The sequence below is a fragment of the Oratosquilla oratoria genome, chromosome 3 (genome assembly GCF_046742065.1).
Source record: "Oratosquilla oratoria isolate Oo_2021 chromosome 3, ASM4674206v1, whole genome shotgun sequence".
Taxonomy (NCBI): domain Eukaryota; kingdom Metazoa; phylum Arthropoda; class Malacostraca; order Stomatopoda; family Squillidae; genus Oratosquilla; species Oratosquilla oratoria.
The window spans coordinates 51,735,166-51,753,608 of NC_134779.1; the positions used below are offsets into that span (position 1 = coordinate 51,735,166).

At 42.9% G+C, this 18,443-nt stretch overlaps 1 protein-coding gene across 4 annotated transcripts in view; it reads left to right on the forward strand.

The window, feature by feature from the left end:
* LOC143022366 (transducin-like enhancer protein 4) overlaps positions 1–16,743 on the forward strand; it is a 67,723-nt gene extending 50,980 nt beyond the window's left edge. For all 4 annotated transcript variants that reach the window (XM_076180545.1, XM_076180531.1, XM_076180523.1 and 1 more), the window contains 2 exons: positions 14,916–15,539; positions 16,327–16,743. In XM_076180545.1, the coding sequence (XP_076036660.1) occupies positions 14,916–15,539; positions 16,327–16,434 (732 nt within the window). In that variant the 3' untranslated portion in view covers positions 16,435–16,743. The remainder of the gene's footprint in view (positions 1–14,915; positions 15,540–16,326) is intronic.
* The last annotated feature ends 1,700 nt before the right edge of the window (positions 16,744–18,443 follow it).

Sequence of the window (18,443 nt, forward strand, 5' to 3'; positions counted from 1 at the left end):
ATACTAATTTTTCCAATGTTTTGCATAGTATGCTGATTAGTAGCATTGGCCTGTAGTTGAGTTGGTCCTCTCTATTTCCATTGTGTAATGATGATAATGAAATGATAATTGGTTTATCGAGTTAACAGAGATATAGAGATACATTGACAATATACAATTTGTGCTAATTTAGGATTAGTCTAATTTAAGTACATAATGTGCATGGGTATGCTAGGTGTCCGTGTCCACAGAATAATATGTGTGCTGCGACCGAGAGGGGAAGAGGTCGGGACCAGAACAGTAATGATAAGGTCGAAGGTTGTTCGTGGATAGTGAAGCTCGTTGCTTGAGTAAGATTTAACCGGTGTTATTTCATAGATGTGCAAGCTATTCAAAAACCTTGCATACAACCAGCTTTGCAGCTGGAAATCTCACTCGTAGGAAGTAGGCAGTCTCACTGATGTAGTTGATGAGGCGGTTGGGGCACGTGGAGGGTGATATACCACACACACGATGACAGATGCGGTGTGGTGGTGATGGAGACGGGTTTTTGACCTTACCCAAGTTGATTGGGAATGTTGACACTGAGATATGATGGACTCAGGTCAGCGCGACAAGACGACGCTACACCTAACCCCTTTCATTTGCCCTGAGATGGTGAAATAACACAAAGTTAACAATGTTGCATACTTCAGAGACAATTAGCTACTCTTCTGTTATTGCCATCATGTCGCAACCTGTAGTAAACACCACTGCCTAAGTCACTTCCTCCATCTTGTTGGTCACTGAAGTTGGTGGATAATCGCACTCTCGTTTCAGTTTGTATGATTCACAGGGTCGGTATCGGTACAGAGGAGGACTGTACATCGTGTCATTGCACTAAAACTAAGTCATGCGCCATAACTATAGTGGGGCGAGGTCAGCAGGCTGACCCTGGCTGACCCAGGCTGCTACGAAACGCCTTGTCACACCGGAAGTAGTTCACGAAAGCTCGCCCGTTCGTCATAGCTGCCATACTCGGTGTGTGCGTGCGTGTGCGTTTCTGCATTTGTGTGCATGTGTGTGTGTTTTTGTGTTTATGCGTACGTGTTCATATATCAAAATATTGGAATTAATTTGTGGCCAAAAAAAGTAATGGGAATAAGGATTAATATTTGCTTAATCCTTAGTGTATGTTGCGAGGTCATGTAGACACCGGAGCGCTTGGCTACGTAAGATTGAAGGAACTACATAGTTGAGAGGAGGAGGAAACTAAGTGCTGAAGTCCAATAAGTTCAGCGGCCTGAAGTCTTGGGCGGGATGTATTCAGAAGCAAACGTGACGCTACATTATAACACATTTTTGTCCTGAGGGTCTTCCCACCCGTAGTCGAAACGGGTAGGAAGAGAACAGTTGTGGGCCGAAATAATTTCAGTATCGCTGCGCTGTGAGTCGTTATTCCAACTCGTGGGCGGGGAGTTGGGTGTGTGTGTGTGCGTGTAAGGTCACAGTATTATAGATCGGTCACACGAGCTCTGAGCTCTCATCCGGGAGGTTAATAACTGTCGATCACGAATCCAACACGTGATCCAAGACCATGGTGAATCACATACACACACAAGCAAGCAAGCAAGATCGAGGTGGGTCTCCAAGGTAATGTGAACAAATCAAATGAGTCTATATAAAGTATGTGACGAAAGACCGGTTTTCATATAGATGCATAAAATATTTGGTTTTTAACTTGTGCGCCAACATCTAGAAAGCGAGGTGGCTGTACATAGGAAAGGGACTTCTCCATCTAATTCGTTCCCGTCAGATTTGTCTCCTTGACGCCAGTCTGCTTCAAGCATGCCAACATTGCACCTAGATTCTACCCTAGCAATACTGCCAGCTCATCTACCGCGTGTCATTTTTATGGAACAGGTAGTCGTCTAAGTCTGTTCAATCTCCTCCAACTCTTTGACCCACGGACAAGTACATTTTCCTTTGCTTGGCATCGTAAACAGAGCATTTGTTCCCGCACCTGTTCCACCCACTCACATTTCCCTTGCCCTGGCTCTTGCACCGGCACCACCGACTCGTGAATTTTGAGGTTATAATGTACATAAGAACATAAGAATGAAGGAGACTGCAAGATACCATAAGGCCTACACTAGGCAGCTCCGTATCCATCACCACCCGCCATCCCAATCCATAATGTATTCTTAATCATTCTCAATCCATGAGCAAGCCACCTCAAGTTGGCCTGTTCTCTCTCTCTCTCTCTCTCTCTCTCTCTCTCTCTCTCTCTCTCTCTCTCTCCAGAGTCCCTACTGTACCCAAGTTCTTTCATAGTTGGTCACGTTGTCATGACTTCTTCCATATATTTGAGATGTTATGGTAATATCCGATAACTGGCAGCAGAGATGAAAGAATTTCTTTTATCAACAATTTTGACGAGGAGAAAAGGTCTTGGCTCTGAAAGAGCAGTAGAGGCTGGACTTATGAAGCATTGAGACGTGCTGTAGCCATTGGACCTTTCAATATTACTATATTGGCCTTGTGTAAACTGACCACATCGATTAAAGTGTTCCATTTCGGTTACGTTTTTGTCATATTTCGTAGCTCTCAAGGGCTAATCTCATCCACTTCGGTTACGTTTTTGTCATATTTCGTAGCCCTCAAGGGCTATATCCAAACGACTTCTCTATCTTGTATTAATCTTCTCACTGCAATACATAACAGGCGGCACAACTACTGCATCATTTACACTTACATTACTTCCACTCACATTCTTTTATTCCTCCCTACTGTTCTCAGGAAATATGCTTTCTCCTCCTGTCTCGCATATTTGCATAGCAATCGCCCTACCTTCTGCATTATACCTCCAATCAGCCATATATCATTATTGTGCTCACATTTCGTGAATACCATTATTACCTTTCTCATCGATGCCTTAACATTTCAGCTTCCTCCTTCATCGGATTTTGTCAAAGTTATTTTACCTAAGGCGCACTGCAAACCCTATTTCTTTGCTAGCAGACCAGCGGCGTCATCGCATTCCGTGTCGAGAGGATAATGAGGTGGCGTTCGTCCCCTTACGTAGGGTCAGGTGCCCAATAATGGAATCAGGTTGTCTGGCATGAGCCAAAACACCCTGTGTGTGTGTGAATTCACCATGGTGTTGGATCACGTGTTGGACTCGTGATCGACAGCTATTTCCCTCCTGGGAGAGAGCTCAGAGCTCTTATATGACCGATCTATGGGTAATGCTGTGACCTTACACGCACACGCATACACACACACAACTCCCCGTCCATGAGAGTTGGAGTAACGACTCGCATCGCAGCAATACTGAAATTATTTCAGCCCTGGGCGGGATACAAACCCGGACCTCCGTAATGGCAGTCGGGAACTCTACCAACCGCGCCATCGAATAGTGTGGTGTGTGTGTGTGGGTAATGGAGACTGCATCCCCCGTCCATGGAGTCTCGAGGGCAGAATTCGTAATTAGGACGTCGCCACGTCGCAGGGATCAGTCGAGAACGGAACGGGAGTCTCGACCAGTTTAGCGAAGTCTTACGTTTTCAAGAACAAAATACGCCAGGAAACGTCTTTTTTGAGGTTAATCGAAGGCCTTAAACCCGTCCAGTGAACGCCGCCACCGGCCAAAAGTTGAGCAATCCAGAACGAAAACGGTAGGTATTCCCCTGTTTAACGGTCAAACCGGAAGAGTTAACCCGGTCGACACGGAAACCCTTTCAAGGTTCTGTCGTGGGTTGGGTCATTCCAGACGATTTTAACCAGCTGCTGCTGCTTGCGGCTGCGGCGGCGGGAGATTCAGCTTTGCGAAACTGTTGTACCGATAGACAAAGTACCCGACTCTTTAGCAAACAACTCTTGAGTGGGTAACCGGAATGGTAACATCCAGTATATTGTAGACACCCGCACACGTGTGCGTGTATATGCATATATGTGTGTGTATACTTGTGGGTATGTGTCTGTATGCTTGTAAATGAGCTTGGGTAACGAAATTATATGGCGGTGTATACTTTGTGTGTGCGTGCGTATGTGCGCGCGCATTAGTTTTTATGTATGTGTGGGCATGAGAATTTTTGTCTATCAAATTTTATTTCATTATATTTATATAGTTGGATCTATGCATACCCAGTCTCTGTCCCCATTTATCAAACTTTGCCTTAAATTCATATATATTGAATTATTTCTTCAAACGTGTTCAGCAAATTGTGGAAAAGCTAAGGATCCTAACATCCTTCAGGCAATCGGTCTTACCTCTTTGTTACGAGTTCATGTTGTGCATTCTTCCCGTAATAACAGAGCTTCCATGACCATTTGTATTTCCAATCCCTTCCTTTGTTGTAAATACATATAACATAAAGGTATCATAGCTCCACTCCTTCAATGAGTGTTTCTCTTTCTCTCTCTCTCTCATGTCTTCTTTATCCGGCTTGGGATTATGCTGGTTGCTGCTTTGTGGATTTGCTCTCTTATATTGAATTTTTTGTGAGGTAACCACACCAGTCAGGCGGATCAAACTTTCAATTATTTTTTCATCATAACTTCATCTATATGATAAAGTTCCAATCTTACATTCATGAGCATTTTATATATCTCTCACGTTATTTTATTTATATTCTGGAGACAGATATTGATTAAAAGGCTGTTTCTTTTTACTTTGGCCCATTTCAAAGATTTTTCATATTTAATTTCATCTTCCACCTCTGCCTCCATTCATAAACCATATCTAGATCCTCCTGTGACAATTTATAACCCTCTTCACAATTTATTCTCTTAATGATCTTGGCATTGTCAGCAGATGAAGTTTGCATGGCTACCTGTTCCATTTATCATATTGATTTACACCATTGTACACCATTAGTTGCCTCAACCCAATCTGACATTTCACCTTTCACTGATATTCGCTTACGTATATTGTTGAGAAAATCCTTTAGCCATTCCAGTGCGTTCCATTAAGTCCTAAGATTTCCAACCTCTATAGTAATCTCTAGTGCGGCACCTTGTCGAAAGCCTTTTCCTGGTGCAGATATATTTTCTTTCATGCAACACACCAACCACTATTAAAGGAAGGTTACACATGACTTTCCATTTCTGAATTTAGATTTATTTTCAACCAAAATTTCCTTCTCCAACTGAATCGTCTACCATTTACGAGTCTTTTTCACACATTGTGGTTATCGTGCTTGTCAGGGACACACCGGTCTGTAATGCAGCGTTTCCCCCGTTTCCTCCACATTGGTGTATTTCCAGTCCAGTGTCACTTTTCCTTCTTCCAAGGGACATAGAATTAATTAGTGCATTTTATCTACCCCTTGTTCCGTGTATTCTTTCAGTATGCAACTTGAGATCCCATTTGACCTCGAGGCCATTTCCACTTCCAAGTTCTCTAGAATTTTTTTTCTCTTCACGTACTTCCTCTTGTTGTTTAAAACATCTTACTTAAATTCACGTTTGTCTACCTCAGAGTCCTCTTCCTGAATGCTGGTAGAAACTTTAATTAATTATTTCAGCTTTTTTTTATTGCATTTTAGTTTGCCATTCTGTAGAACAACTTAGATTCATCTTTACATTTGTCAAATACAGCCCATTCATATTTATTCTTTTCCTTTCTTCTTATTAGTATTCATTTATGTGTGTTTTCTCTTTCTCCCACCTGTTTGCTATTTCGCAACTTTATTATTTATATTTTTCATTTTAACTTATCCTGAGTTATATATATATATGTGTGTGTGTGTGTGTCGAGACATTGTGACAAGTTGAAGAAGGTGGATAAAGAAGACATGGTTCTTGGTCCACGTTTTTTTCCTGACCACAACGACATTGATCAACAACTCTGTCCAATACGATTGTTCCTGGATCCTGTAATGGTACATGTTCCTGGCCATACTGGCAGCACGGCTTGCCTCCATGATCTCCAGTGTCTCACGGGACCCAACACCACTCCTCGAACTCGGACGCTCATCAGTGCATTCATCAAGAGCTTTCAGTTTCATGTTTGAAGGCGTCCCACAGATCTTTAGGGTCCTCGAGGCTGCCAAGTACTCCGAACAAATTATAAATTCCTCTCGCATACTCCTGATCTCACGCACCACCTCCACTTCTCCAGATGAAAGCCAGATGGATTACAGCTCTGGTTTCTCCCGAATTTGATACAGTCAGTGTTGCGACCACAAAGAATTCAGCACTTCGGTAAGCCCGGCAGTTCTTCCGGATTCTCCAACGAATACAAGTGTGTGATCAATCTCCTTTGCCGCTACTCCGGAATCACTCTACCAAGACCATCGATGTGGCTCTCGTCTCTGGAGGCAGGGAACCAGCAATTCTCGTCCTTCTCGACTTTGCAAAATTCAGGAAAGGGAGCTTTTGTTCCTGGTTACAGAGCCATGGAGGCCATCGCATACCTCATAGCCAACATCTGTGACAGTAATCGCTTTGAAGTCGCCGCAAACAGCCGGTATATATCGTGGGGGGGGGGGCACTGACTCGCTATAGAATCCCGCATGATGTAGAACATATCTTCAAGTTCCTTCGTGCAAGCAAACGTGTGATTTTGTGTATGTACGCGCGCACGGTGTGTTTTTGATATATAGTCTGCGGCCGTACATTAGTCTGCTACAACGCGTGTGCTTCGAGTGAGAAAACGAGTACATGCGTGATCACATGTGTGGCCGCTTCGTGCCTGATTCGCCACGGTCTTGGAAACGCGCACCACCGTAAATTAAAAGAAACAGCCTGTCTGTCGCTATTTCATTCATTTTTGTGTGTGCGAGCGCGCTATTATCCCACCAAGTATCTCGGAAAACCAGAGATGAAACTGCGCGTGCAGCGGCGTGTGCACTGTTTGCTGAGCAACACAAATGTGGGAACTGGAGGTCTGCGCTCCAGTGGTCGGGACTGAAACAATAATGGGCAGTGTGGTTGCGCGATGAGTTTTGGTATTCAAGTTCCCGTTTAGGTTCAAGATTTTCCCGCCGGTTCAACGGTTTCGGAAATCTTCTTCAAATATCCCGGTTAAACGCCAGTTCTGAAGGTCGCCTCCCTTGTAATCGATGTTCTGCTGTATACAGTTTAGGTGGCGGGTAAAGTTAGTAGTACGTAACGCGGAGGTGATGAGAATCGCTCTCCCCTTCTGTACAACTAATGGCCCGTGCACATTTCCTCGAGTGTGATTCACCATGGTCTTTGGATCACGTGTTGGACTCGTGATCGACAGCTATTACCCTCCCGGAAGAGAGCTCAAGAGCTCATATATGACCGACCTCTGGGTAATGTTGTGACCTTACACGTACACACACCCCGAAACTCCCCGCCCACGAGAGTTGGAGTAACGACTCGCAGCGCAGAGATACTGAAATTATTTTAGCCCTTGGCGGGATACTAATCCGGACCGCCGTAGTGGCGGCCGCGGACTCTACCACTGCGCCATGCCAGTGAGAGAGAGTGTGTGTGTGTGTGTGTTGCAAATGTCAAACGATCTTGAGTTATTTAACAGTCGAGGGTGAGCGAATCTGTGCTCATCGATCGAAACAACGGTCCGACTCGCTCCAGTAACATCGTCAGCAGAATCAGTAGAGGGAGGCCAATACAATGAGTTTTCATAACATATTGCAGTGTGATATAGGGAAGAATAGTATAGCATGTTGTGTTGAAATAATGCTGAGATAAGTTGTGTGCTGCCATGCTGGAGTTAGTAATTGAGTTGCAGCTTTGTACCATGAAGGAAAAGAGTTTTGAAGCTTATTGTGTTGAGTAAAGTTTATGGACTTGAGAAGTTTTATGTACATTTAGACCGGGAAGTGCCCGATGATGTCGTTTGAGTATTGTAACAACGAAAGAGGATAGTGATTATATTGCTAAACGTTTCGGTCAAGAGGAACTATGTTTAAGTGTACAGTAAACTTTTTCTCTTGTCATCGGTACCCGCTGATTTTCATTTTTTTTTTCGAGCAGTCGGTGTTCTTTTCCTGCATACTACAATTAGGTACAAACACACACACACAATATACACACACACACACACACAATATACACACACACACACACACACACACAAATACGCGTACGAGCAAATAATACTCGTACATATTATTTGTCAAAAACAATGATTCATGGTGTTCATTCGCAGTCACCGTTCAAATGATAACAAGATTCTCATTACAAATCAACTTTGAATCGATGCACAACTAAATTGCTCGGGGGGGAAAAACACACAATTGGAAAAAGTCAACACTCAAACAAGAAGAGCGCGGAAGAGGAGGTCATGCAAGCGTAAACATGCAATCTCGTGCTCGCCCATCAATTAGACGCACTCCCCGCTTCCACGTTTCCGAAATCTGCGTCATGTGATGCAAATGTCCCCTGAGAGCTTGTGCGCAGAACGCGCGCGCGCACACACACACACACGGTGGCGCGGTTGGTAGAGTCTCAGACTGTCAGTACGGGGGTGCCGGCTGTACCTGGTTCGAATCCTGCCCAGGGCTGAAAATAATTCCAGTATCGCTGGGCTTCGAGTCGTTACTTCAACTCTCGTGGGCGGGGAGTTGGGGGGGGGGTGCGTGTAAGGTCGTAGCATTACCCATAGATCGGCCATGCGAGCTCTGTGCTCTCTTCCGGGATGGAAATAGCTGTCGATCACGAGTCCAACACGTGATCCAAAAGACCAAGGTGAATCTCACACAGACGCGCGCGCACACACACACACACACACATATACACATATACACACAGACGCGTCATGTCACCATGATAATTTTGCTTTTGTCGTCAGTTTACATTCTACACTGGAAGTATTGGGGATTTTGACATGTGTTGATCCTGTATTATTGCAGGGTAATTCCGCGACGTATGTCTTCCAACTTGTCGAATCTGTGCGGAGTAAATCCTGCTCGCCTTTTAAATGTACTTTCAATGCGAAAAAAAATATGTGCAAGTCGTAGAGGACAATTTTGGAAGCAGGGAATCGTTCCCAGTGGGACTTCCTCCTATTGTCGAGGAACAGCACAAATGCAGTGGTTTAACAGGAGAACAGAGGTCCCTTAAGTGCGAGGACTACCGTTCCTCTTGAGCAAAGGGCGGGGATTTCGTCTAGGGTGGTGGTGGAGAGCAAGTCACAGATTGTCAGGTAATTGTATCCATACTGTGTACCACGTGAAAGATGAGACGAGACGTCACTAGATCGTTCGGAAATATCTTCCTCCATTTTTGTCACTTGCGGCCACGGTCAGGTAAATGAAATAAGTCAAACACTGTACACAGGCATGCACCGTCATCCCAATTACAATTTAGAGCTCGCGCACAGTTGTTGACACGCAAGTGCAGTTTGTAATTATGCGTGCGAATACACAAATATTACCAACCTTCGTTTGTTTTTCCGCGAATGGGTACAAAACGGAGGAACGTATGAAAAATAAACGACAAATATTGTTTTAAACACTTGCCTACAGGCTTGACGCTCGCTTCTTCACTAACGTCACAAAGAGTGCAGCGCATTGTTAACATTTGGTGTACCCATCTCGACACGTGCTGCGCGTTCTGATGGGTGTGAAGTTACTGTCCGTTTCAGAGTACTTAACGATGCAAATTTAAGAACATAAGAATGAAAGAGACTGCAAGAGACCGTAAGGCCGACACTAGGCAGTCTCTCCCATGTTCATTATCACCAAGCATCCCCATCCTTAAAGTTATCTAACCATCTCTTAAGATAACAGATAGTTTCAGCACTCACTACATGGTTACTAAGTCTGGAACTTTCCTGTTATTGCCCCAACACTATGCACGCCATTCATCAGATATTATTGTGGTTCCGGGACGTATGTATTTTTATTGATGAGTGGAAGGGGTTAGGGTAGGCTAGGTTAGAACCTATCCTAACCTAACTTAACCTAAGATAAAATCAAAGACAACAGAAAAATAAAAATGAAAAAATGAGTGGTGGGACAATAACAGGAAAGTTCCCTAAGTCTATTCCATTCGTTGACCACTTTATTGGTAAAACCAATTCTTGTCTATTTCCTTCCTTAATCAAAATTTGTCCAATTTGAAGTCATTACTGCGAGTTCTGCCATGTTGTCTTAATATGATGACCTAGTCTACATCCTTATTAAAACCCTTGATACAATTGAACACCTCTATTAGATCACCCCCGCATTCTACGTCTTTCCACTACACCGGTATCTCGTGTATCATAATCTTCTATTGCAAGACATGTGAATTGAGAATGACCAGATAACAATTGTCCATCGGCGAATTCCGCGCACGTTCAAGCGAGTACTTGAATTGCATCGTACACCTGACAGCCTGCTATGGCAAGTTGCGAGTATTGACGTCATCGTCAAACGTGTTTAGATCAGTGGAAAATATTAAATGTTTTTGATGACAGATTGTGTGGATACTTTAAGTTTTTAAGTCGGTATGGAGAAAACATGTACCAATTTTCGTGGAGACCTTTTAAACTGGTTTGGTGCACTTGCTCACAATTTCCTTCGGTATTGGAAATGCAAACAGCGCTATATTAGGATATGATTACTGCGAAGGTACATTCGTGCTGTATTTACCATTTTAACTCTCACCAGAGGGGAATCCTAAAGCATCGACATTTTACATTTGTATGGCCGCATGAGTTCATTAAAGATTTTAAATTCACAAACAATTCATTATAGTAGAAACCTAAGGAAAATTGCATGTGTTACAGGCGTATTTCTAGATTATATAATACCAATGATCCACTTTCGGAGAAGAATAGGCGAAAGTAAAAAGATCCGTATATTTCGATCACTATCTGTGATCCTCTTCAGCAGAAGAGGATCACAGATTGTGATCGAAATACACGGATCTCTTTACTTTCGCCTATTCTTCTCCGAAACTGGGTCATTAGTATAATTTTACCAATGTGCTACGACATTACTTTGTTACGAGGTTATATGATATTCGTAGACATTTGTGTCATTGCTGAATGTCGGATTGTTAACAATACTATACTATACCCAATGGACGGCATTATCACACTAATCTATTTTCCTTCCGACTGTTGGAACAGATTTGCAACCCACAGCTTTGAGGAAATAATCTGATATGCTGGAGGAAGATGATTTTCCTCCAGCAGATCAAATAATATTTACGTATTTTTGTTGAAAACAAAAATAGTCAGTCTATGTGATTTTACGGTGGAAAAATTTGTGGAGGTGGGCGGTAACGCCGATTAATCAGAGGTTGGAGGTAGAATAACCCAGTGTGATAATCCCTTGTCCATCAGGCGAAAGCACTTTGGCGTCGACAGTTCAACACTTCAGTTCTCGGGGATCAATTGTCAGTACAGTGCTTGATTTCAGAAATGTTACAGACCGAGTGTTTAGAGAAAAATATAATCTACTGTAGTGTTTTTCGATGAAATCTGGTTTTTAATATCACAGCATATCGTTCATTTAATCATAACAAAAATGTACAAAATGAGAACATTTTGAAAGGGATTGTGAAGGATCGTTTTCTTTTTTTCCCGTGAAACGCGCAGTAATAAGAGCATTATTCTGGCCGTTCATGGTATTAGCTTTATAGGTAACGTGTTTACTATTGAAATCATTACAGCTTACATTTGTAATTAGTGTCATTGGTGTTTTTACCATTAATGTAGTTGGTATTTATCTAAATACTCTTGGATTGATATTATTAATATATGCTGAACTGTAGTTGCATTTGGTGTATTTATTTGGAAGGAAGCGAGCACTAAGTAGAAAACGAAGCCATGGAATAAAGTCTGTGACAAAAAGGAAACCTATGGACAACTGAGTGGGCTGAAATAGAAGAAAAAGAAATTAGGGAAAAGAAGAGTATGTTAACAGACTCGATGCAAGTAGTTGAGTTGTTCGAGTCATGATAAGGAATGCATCGATGAAGGCGCAACAGATAAGGATGAAGATAACATCAGAAGAAGGAAGCCAGGTTCTCAGTAAAGAATTCTGTCGTTGCGAGGACTTTCAACTACCGGGCGAGACAAAAGAAATACTTGGATGTGTATTTCCACTTATATTTTATTATATTGATTGGTAGACTAATTATTTTTTCCACATTTTGACACCATTTTTGTTCGGTGTCCCTATACGTCAAAGCAATAGTAATTATTTGAGAGACTGCAAAACCACTCGTGCGCCAAGATAAAGAACAGAACAAGATCCAAAAGATAGAATGAGTCAAAAGTGTTCAGCATTCCACCTGCGAAGAGGGAGACCAGACAGAAGGTGGAGAGACGAGATAGAGAAGTTCGCAGGAGTGACGTGGCAGAGGTTGGCGCGGTTGTGTGAACCATGGAATGCTATGAAGGAGGCCTTTGTTCAGCAGTGGACTCGGGATGGCTGATTTGATTAATTTATTCCACCTGCGAAACTTGATAAGCATCGAAGAGGGATCGTGGAAGAAATAGAAGTGCTGTGAAGAGTGAGACCGGGGGGGCATGATTCAAGGGGCATCTCGAAGGATGTTCCACCTGTGCTTAACGTTAGTAGGATGATGCACACGCCGAGGATTAGATGGATGCAGCAAGTGCTGAGAAAAAAAAACTGATTTGGATAAAGAGCCTTTAGACCCTAATTTGAGTTTGTTGATGGAAAAATAAAAGATAACCCCCCACCCCCAAAAAAAAATTGTATTTCCCTAGTTGTATCTTACGGGAAGAGGTAGCTAAGATCGTCTTTGTATCTCTCCATGTCCAATATACCCATAAATTCTTGTAAGTATACGTGTGTGTGTATTATTTTTGTGTTGCATACATGTGCTTATATGTACATCTTTGTGCCCAAACTTGGCAAACAGCCTCTCTTCGTATATTTGCATTTTGTTTTGTTCTTCATGAACCCACATGGCTCAGGTGCGGTTTTGCAGTCTCATAAGAGCATAAGAACTTAAGAATGAAGGAGACTGCAGGAGACCATAAGGCCTACACTAGGCAGTTCTATATCCATTACCGCCTGTCATCCCCACCCATAAAGTTGTCTAACCGTTTCTTGAAACAACCGATAGTTTCAGCGCTCGCTACATGGTTACTAAGGCACAGTTTTGGTCTCCGTCGTATAGAATGTATACCAGTTCACAAGAATCAGTACAGAGGAGAATGACCAAAATGATAAATAGGATCAGAAATTTAACATATGAGGACAGACTTGGGCACCTTGATTTACACACTCTGGAAAGACGTAGTGGGGTGATCTAATAGAGGTGTTCAGTTGGATCAAGGGTTTTAGGAAGGATGTAGACAAGGTCATCATATTAAGACAATAGGGCAGGACTCGCTGTAATGGCTTCAAATTGGACAAATTTAGATTTAGGAAGGAAATAGGCAAGAACTGGTGTATTAGTAAAGTGGCCAACGAATGGAATAGACTTAGTAACCATGTAGTGAGCGCTGAAACTATCAGTTATTTTAAGAGATGGTTAGATTTATGGATGGGGATGATAGGTGATAATAGACATGGAACTGCTTAGTTTAGGCCTTATGGTCTCTTGCAGTCTCATTCTTATGCTCTATCGTTTCTCTCTCTCCCTCGTCCCCCCCCCCTCTCTATTCTCCTCTCTTTCCTTCACTTCTCCCCCTTCCCTCCTCTCCTCCCCCTTCCCTCCTCTCCTCCTCTTTCTCTCTTTTATGGACATCTTTTTGGGGAGAAAGGAATGTAATTTCAAACAGAAGTGAAGAGACAGTATTTTTTCTACAGTAGATTGTCCTCGGAGAAGAGATGATTGGGGAGCTCAAAGTGAGGAGGAGGAGGCTGAGGAGGAAGGGAATGGCAGAGGACCTAAAGAATTTGAGATGAAGAGCAGACTGGAGTTGGAGTGAAGAAATTGTAGGCGCTATCAGAGATTGAAGGGATTCTGTGGTGACGGGAATCCAGAATGCACGAGAATGTTAACAGCACCAACCACTCAGGCCATGACGACGATGAGGAATCGGGTTACCGGGTCGTAAATGGATAGAAATTGTTGACGGTATAAAAGGAGGCGAGGATGGGAACAGAAAAGGAAACGATGAGGTTGATTAGAAAGTTGAAGAGTGGGGGAAAATACTGCTAGGGAAATGTTAATTGTGTGTGGGGGAGGGGGTAAGGGAGAAAAGAGAAAAGGGAACGGGAATTCGAAAATTTTGTGAACTGTAGCCTGTGCCCGGAGGCGAGAAGGAAAGGGACACAAAGCATTGTTGAGAATGGTCAGCCATTATCGTTACGGATCTGTTGGCAACACTAAGGTCACTGACCTCGTCTTTGCTAATGTTGTCGTCCTTGCGGAGTCGGTGGAGTGTCCTGGTTACACCCCGTGAGTCACTGCACAGAGAGGCGAGACCGCTAGGACTCCTGATCTCCTGGACCGAGACAAAGGTCCAGGCGATTAAGAGCTTACTGGATGACACAATTCAGTCTGCCCACGCATGTGACGAGGACATTGAGGTATTGGAGAGCTCACATACCTTGGTAGTGTAGTGCATAGCAGGGTGGGTCATATCAGGAAGTACTTCGGAAGATTGGCATTGCCCATGGTGTTTTGGACACAACCAGAGTATGTGGCGTCGACATTCATGTAAGACTAAGATCTGAATCTTCAATTCACTTGTGCTCCTTGTCCTGCTGTACCGTACGCCCGTGAAACATGGACATTGGATACTAACTTGAAGAGGCCTTTCGATGTCTTTGGTGCCAAGTGCCTTCGGAGAATTATGGAGTATTGTTGGAATGACTTGGTATCAAAACAGAGACTAGAGTGAGACTCATCCTGACCTGTTATTAGCATTATTCGTGAATGTCTACTCTGGCTATATGGGCAAGTGGTATGTTTTCCCTATGTTTATCCCACTCACAGGGTTATTATTGTTGTTGTACCATTTGATGATGATACAGCAATTACAGGGGACGATATGAACTTGGTGGTTGGGACAGCTGTTGAAACTTTTGAATCTTTATTTTCAGCAACGCGACAGCTACATCCGTTCAGTGAAACTTCTGCCAGACGGACGCACCCTCATCGTCGGCGGCGAGGCGTCAACGTTGAGCATCTGGGACTTGGCCGCGCCCACGCCACGCATCAAGGCTGAGCTGACTTCGGCGGCCCCGGCGTGCTACGCGCTGGCCATCAGCCCGGACTCCAAGGTCTGCTTCAGTTGTTGCAGCGACGGGAACATCGCGGTGTGGGACCTGCACAACCAGACGCTGGTGCGGCAGTTCCAGGGCCACACGGACGGCGCCTCGTGCATCGACATTTCGCCCGACGGCACCAAGCTGTGGACGGGCGGGCTGGACAACACGGTCCGTTCGTGGGACCTGCGCGAGGGACGGCAGCTCCAGCAGCACGACTTCACCAGCCAGATCTTCTCGCTGGGCTACTGCCCGACGGGCGATTGGCTGGCCGTGGGCATGGAGAGCTCCAACGTGGAGGTCCTGCACGTGACCAAGCCGGACAAGTACCAGCTGCACCTGCACGAGTCGTGCGTCCTCTCGCTCAAGTTCGCTTCGGCCGGCAAGTGGTTCGTGTCCACGGGCAAGGACAACCTCCTCAACGCCTGGAGGACGCCCTACGGAGCGTCCATCTTCCAGGTCAGTCTCACAGATACTTTTTCCTTTGAATTGCATGCCTGTATGGAAATGACTCCATTCGTTTTAACCCCCCAACTCTGCTACCGATTCTGCTTATGAGGCATTGTCCTAAACCCATGTATGCCCTTATCTTTTATTTGGAGTGACTTCATTGCTACAAAGCAAGACACAAGCTGCCTTGTAAACACGGCTTTTCTTCATTTTCTCCTTAGCCACCGCATTATTGCATCTTTAACCCCTTTTCTGTCGCAATTCTCACTCTCACTGCCCCCCATAAGTTGCTAACTGCGTTTCTGGCCTCCTTAGAAGAGTGGGCAAAAATAAATATTTTTCATCCCTTTAAGACACCTTCCCCATATCGACCATTGTCTTGGAATTGGTACTGTGTATTACTCAGCCTGTTCTTTCCCTAGGGTAATTTTATAAATTGATCTTATATATTTTTTTTTTTTTCCTCTTTTTTGAGTATGTAAATAATTAAAAATATATATTCCAAACTATATTTGTGTATGTGTTCTCTGGTAATAAATGTATAGACAGGTCATTCGATTTTACAATTTTTTTTGAAATTCGTATATATACTGCTCAGTTTGAAATACTTGTTTTTTATTTTACTGTTACTGCCGCCGCTTTTTCTATTATTATTATTTTTTTTCTTTTCTTTTTCTTTTTTTTTTGCGCGCGCGTCAGTGGTTATCATTTTCCTAATTTTTTTTTGATATGATGCAGTCGCTATATTTCTATTTTCCATAAACTTAATCGGAACTCCACCCGTTCTTTCTTGCAGTCAAAGGAATCGTCGTCTGTGTTGAGCTGCGACATCTCTGCGGACGACAAGTACATTGTCACGGGGTCGGGCGACAAGAAAGCAACCGTGTATGAGGTCATCTACTAAATAATCAACCAGGACTTGTGCTCCACCAGTCAGCGCAAACTGGTGTCTTGACTGGGATGCAGCGTTTGATAAGTGAACTGTTAAGTGGGGGGGGAGGGGGAGTGTTGGAGTGGACTCGCATGAAAATCGAACGGTGGCGCCTTCTGCGTCCAGCGTGGTGCGTAGTGGAGGAGGAGGACAGTTTCCGGAAGTCTTCTGTTCTTGTGGCGCGTCTTGAGATCAGGATGTAGTGCACGCCTGAATTTTAAGATCACATTATGCATTACACACACACACACACGAGTATATATATATATATATAATATATATATATATATATATATATATGTGTATATATATATATATAATATATATATATATATATATATATATATATATATATATATAATGTGCATATAGGTGTACATGCGTGTGTAGTAAAACACGTTCATATGGAATGAGCGTTTTCGTACACATTTCTAAATGGATGGTGAACAAAGTATTGTAAATCCATTTAGGCACGGGGTAATAATTACTGGTAAAACGGACGTGACTATTAGTGATACGAAAAGCATAATAGTATGTGATCGAAATTCAAATAACGGTAGTCCGTGCAAGTGGGCATCTTGAGTTTATAAAGCATGTGTGATTGCATGCGTACGAATACATGAACGGCAATTGTGTGCCTTTGCAGTTTGGTAGTGATTCACAGGTGACTTAAGTGCACGCGAATGAAACGTTGTTAAAGAAGAGGACTTGAGTGAGTGATTCTGATGGTTTTAATGATGATGTAAATATAACGTAATTACGAATACACGAAGAAAGAAGAAAATAAGGACTCGTGAAACAGAAAACGGACGTGTGGATAAAATATTGGACTATATCTAGAAAGAGAAAGAAATAAAGAAGAAAAGATCATTATTGTGGGTGCCCCGTGTTCAGCCCCGAAGAGAATCTGCTATCGCTACTTCCAACTTCCATCAAAAGTGTCACGGTGAGGTACAGCGTCGTGATGACATTTGATGCAAATCTAACACACGAAAATAAGGGGGCAAGCAGTGGAAGTGAATAAGAGTTATGTTAATGTAAAAGTGATTTGAATGAATAAAGTAAGGAAAAGCGAAGTTAGTTTAAATATAATTTTTTGAAAAAACACACACACACACATATATATATATATATATATATATATATATATATATATAACATCGTTAGTGTTGAGTGCAAAGCTGAAATATTGACTGGATTCTATTGTTAACGTGTTGAAACATGTTTGAATTGATTATCATGATTTAAGAGTTGACAGCAATAAGAAAAGTTTGCTGTTCGTCTGATATTTACTTCGATTTCATTCGCGGCACAAACCCTCCCTTGCAATCAACTCTTGACAGTGCCGTCGTACAGGAGGGAATTTGACGTACTAGCCGTCTTGCCCGGCGGTCATGTTGACGTGACGTAGCGGAAGCTGATAGGCGCGCTGATGTGAATAGTAAAAAAAAAAATTAATAATAACAATAAAAATAAAAAAAGACGTGTGGATTTTTACAAGACATATATTTCTTATTATCGATGTGTTCAAGAGTTCATCACTGTGGGATACTACATCATTATTCTCATCCTACGTTCGATCTGTGACATCAGGAAAAGTGAACTGAATGGTCGGTTGCCCCATTTTTTTCTTCGAAAGTGGTTTTGCTTTGCTAGAAGTCTTCGCAGAAGGGAAGGGAAGGTGTGTGTAATTCTTCATTTCTTTGCTCCTTTTTTCTCAGCTGTGATAAATGTCACTCCCAACACAATAAAAACAAATCGCACACAATCAAGTCGCGTGCGATTAGATTAGAACATGTTCCTTAGTTGCATTGAAATTATATTAAATTTGTTTACATATGATTAATCACAGGAATAGATACACAAATGAAAAGTAACAAGTCGGGAATTGATTATTCAATTCCCCATAAGAGTTTGTTTATGACTGACATTCGCTTGGATAGATTTGGTCACTCACCGCCATTAGTGTCATTCACCATAAT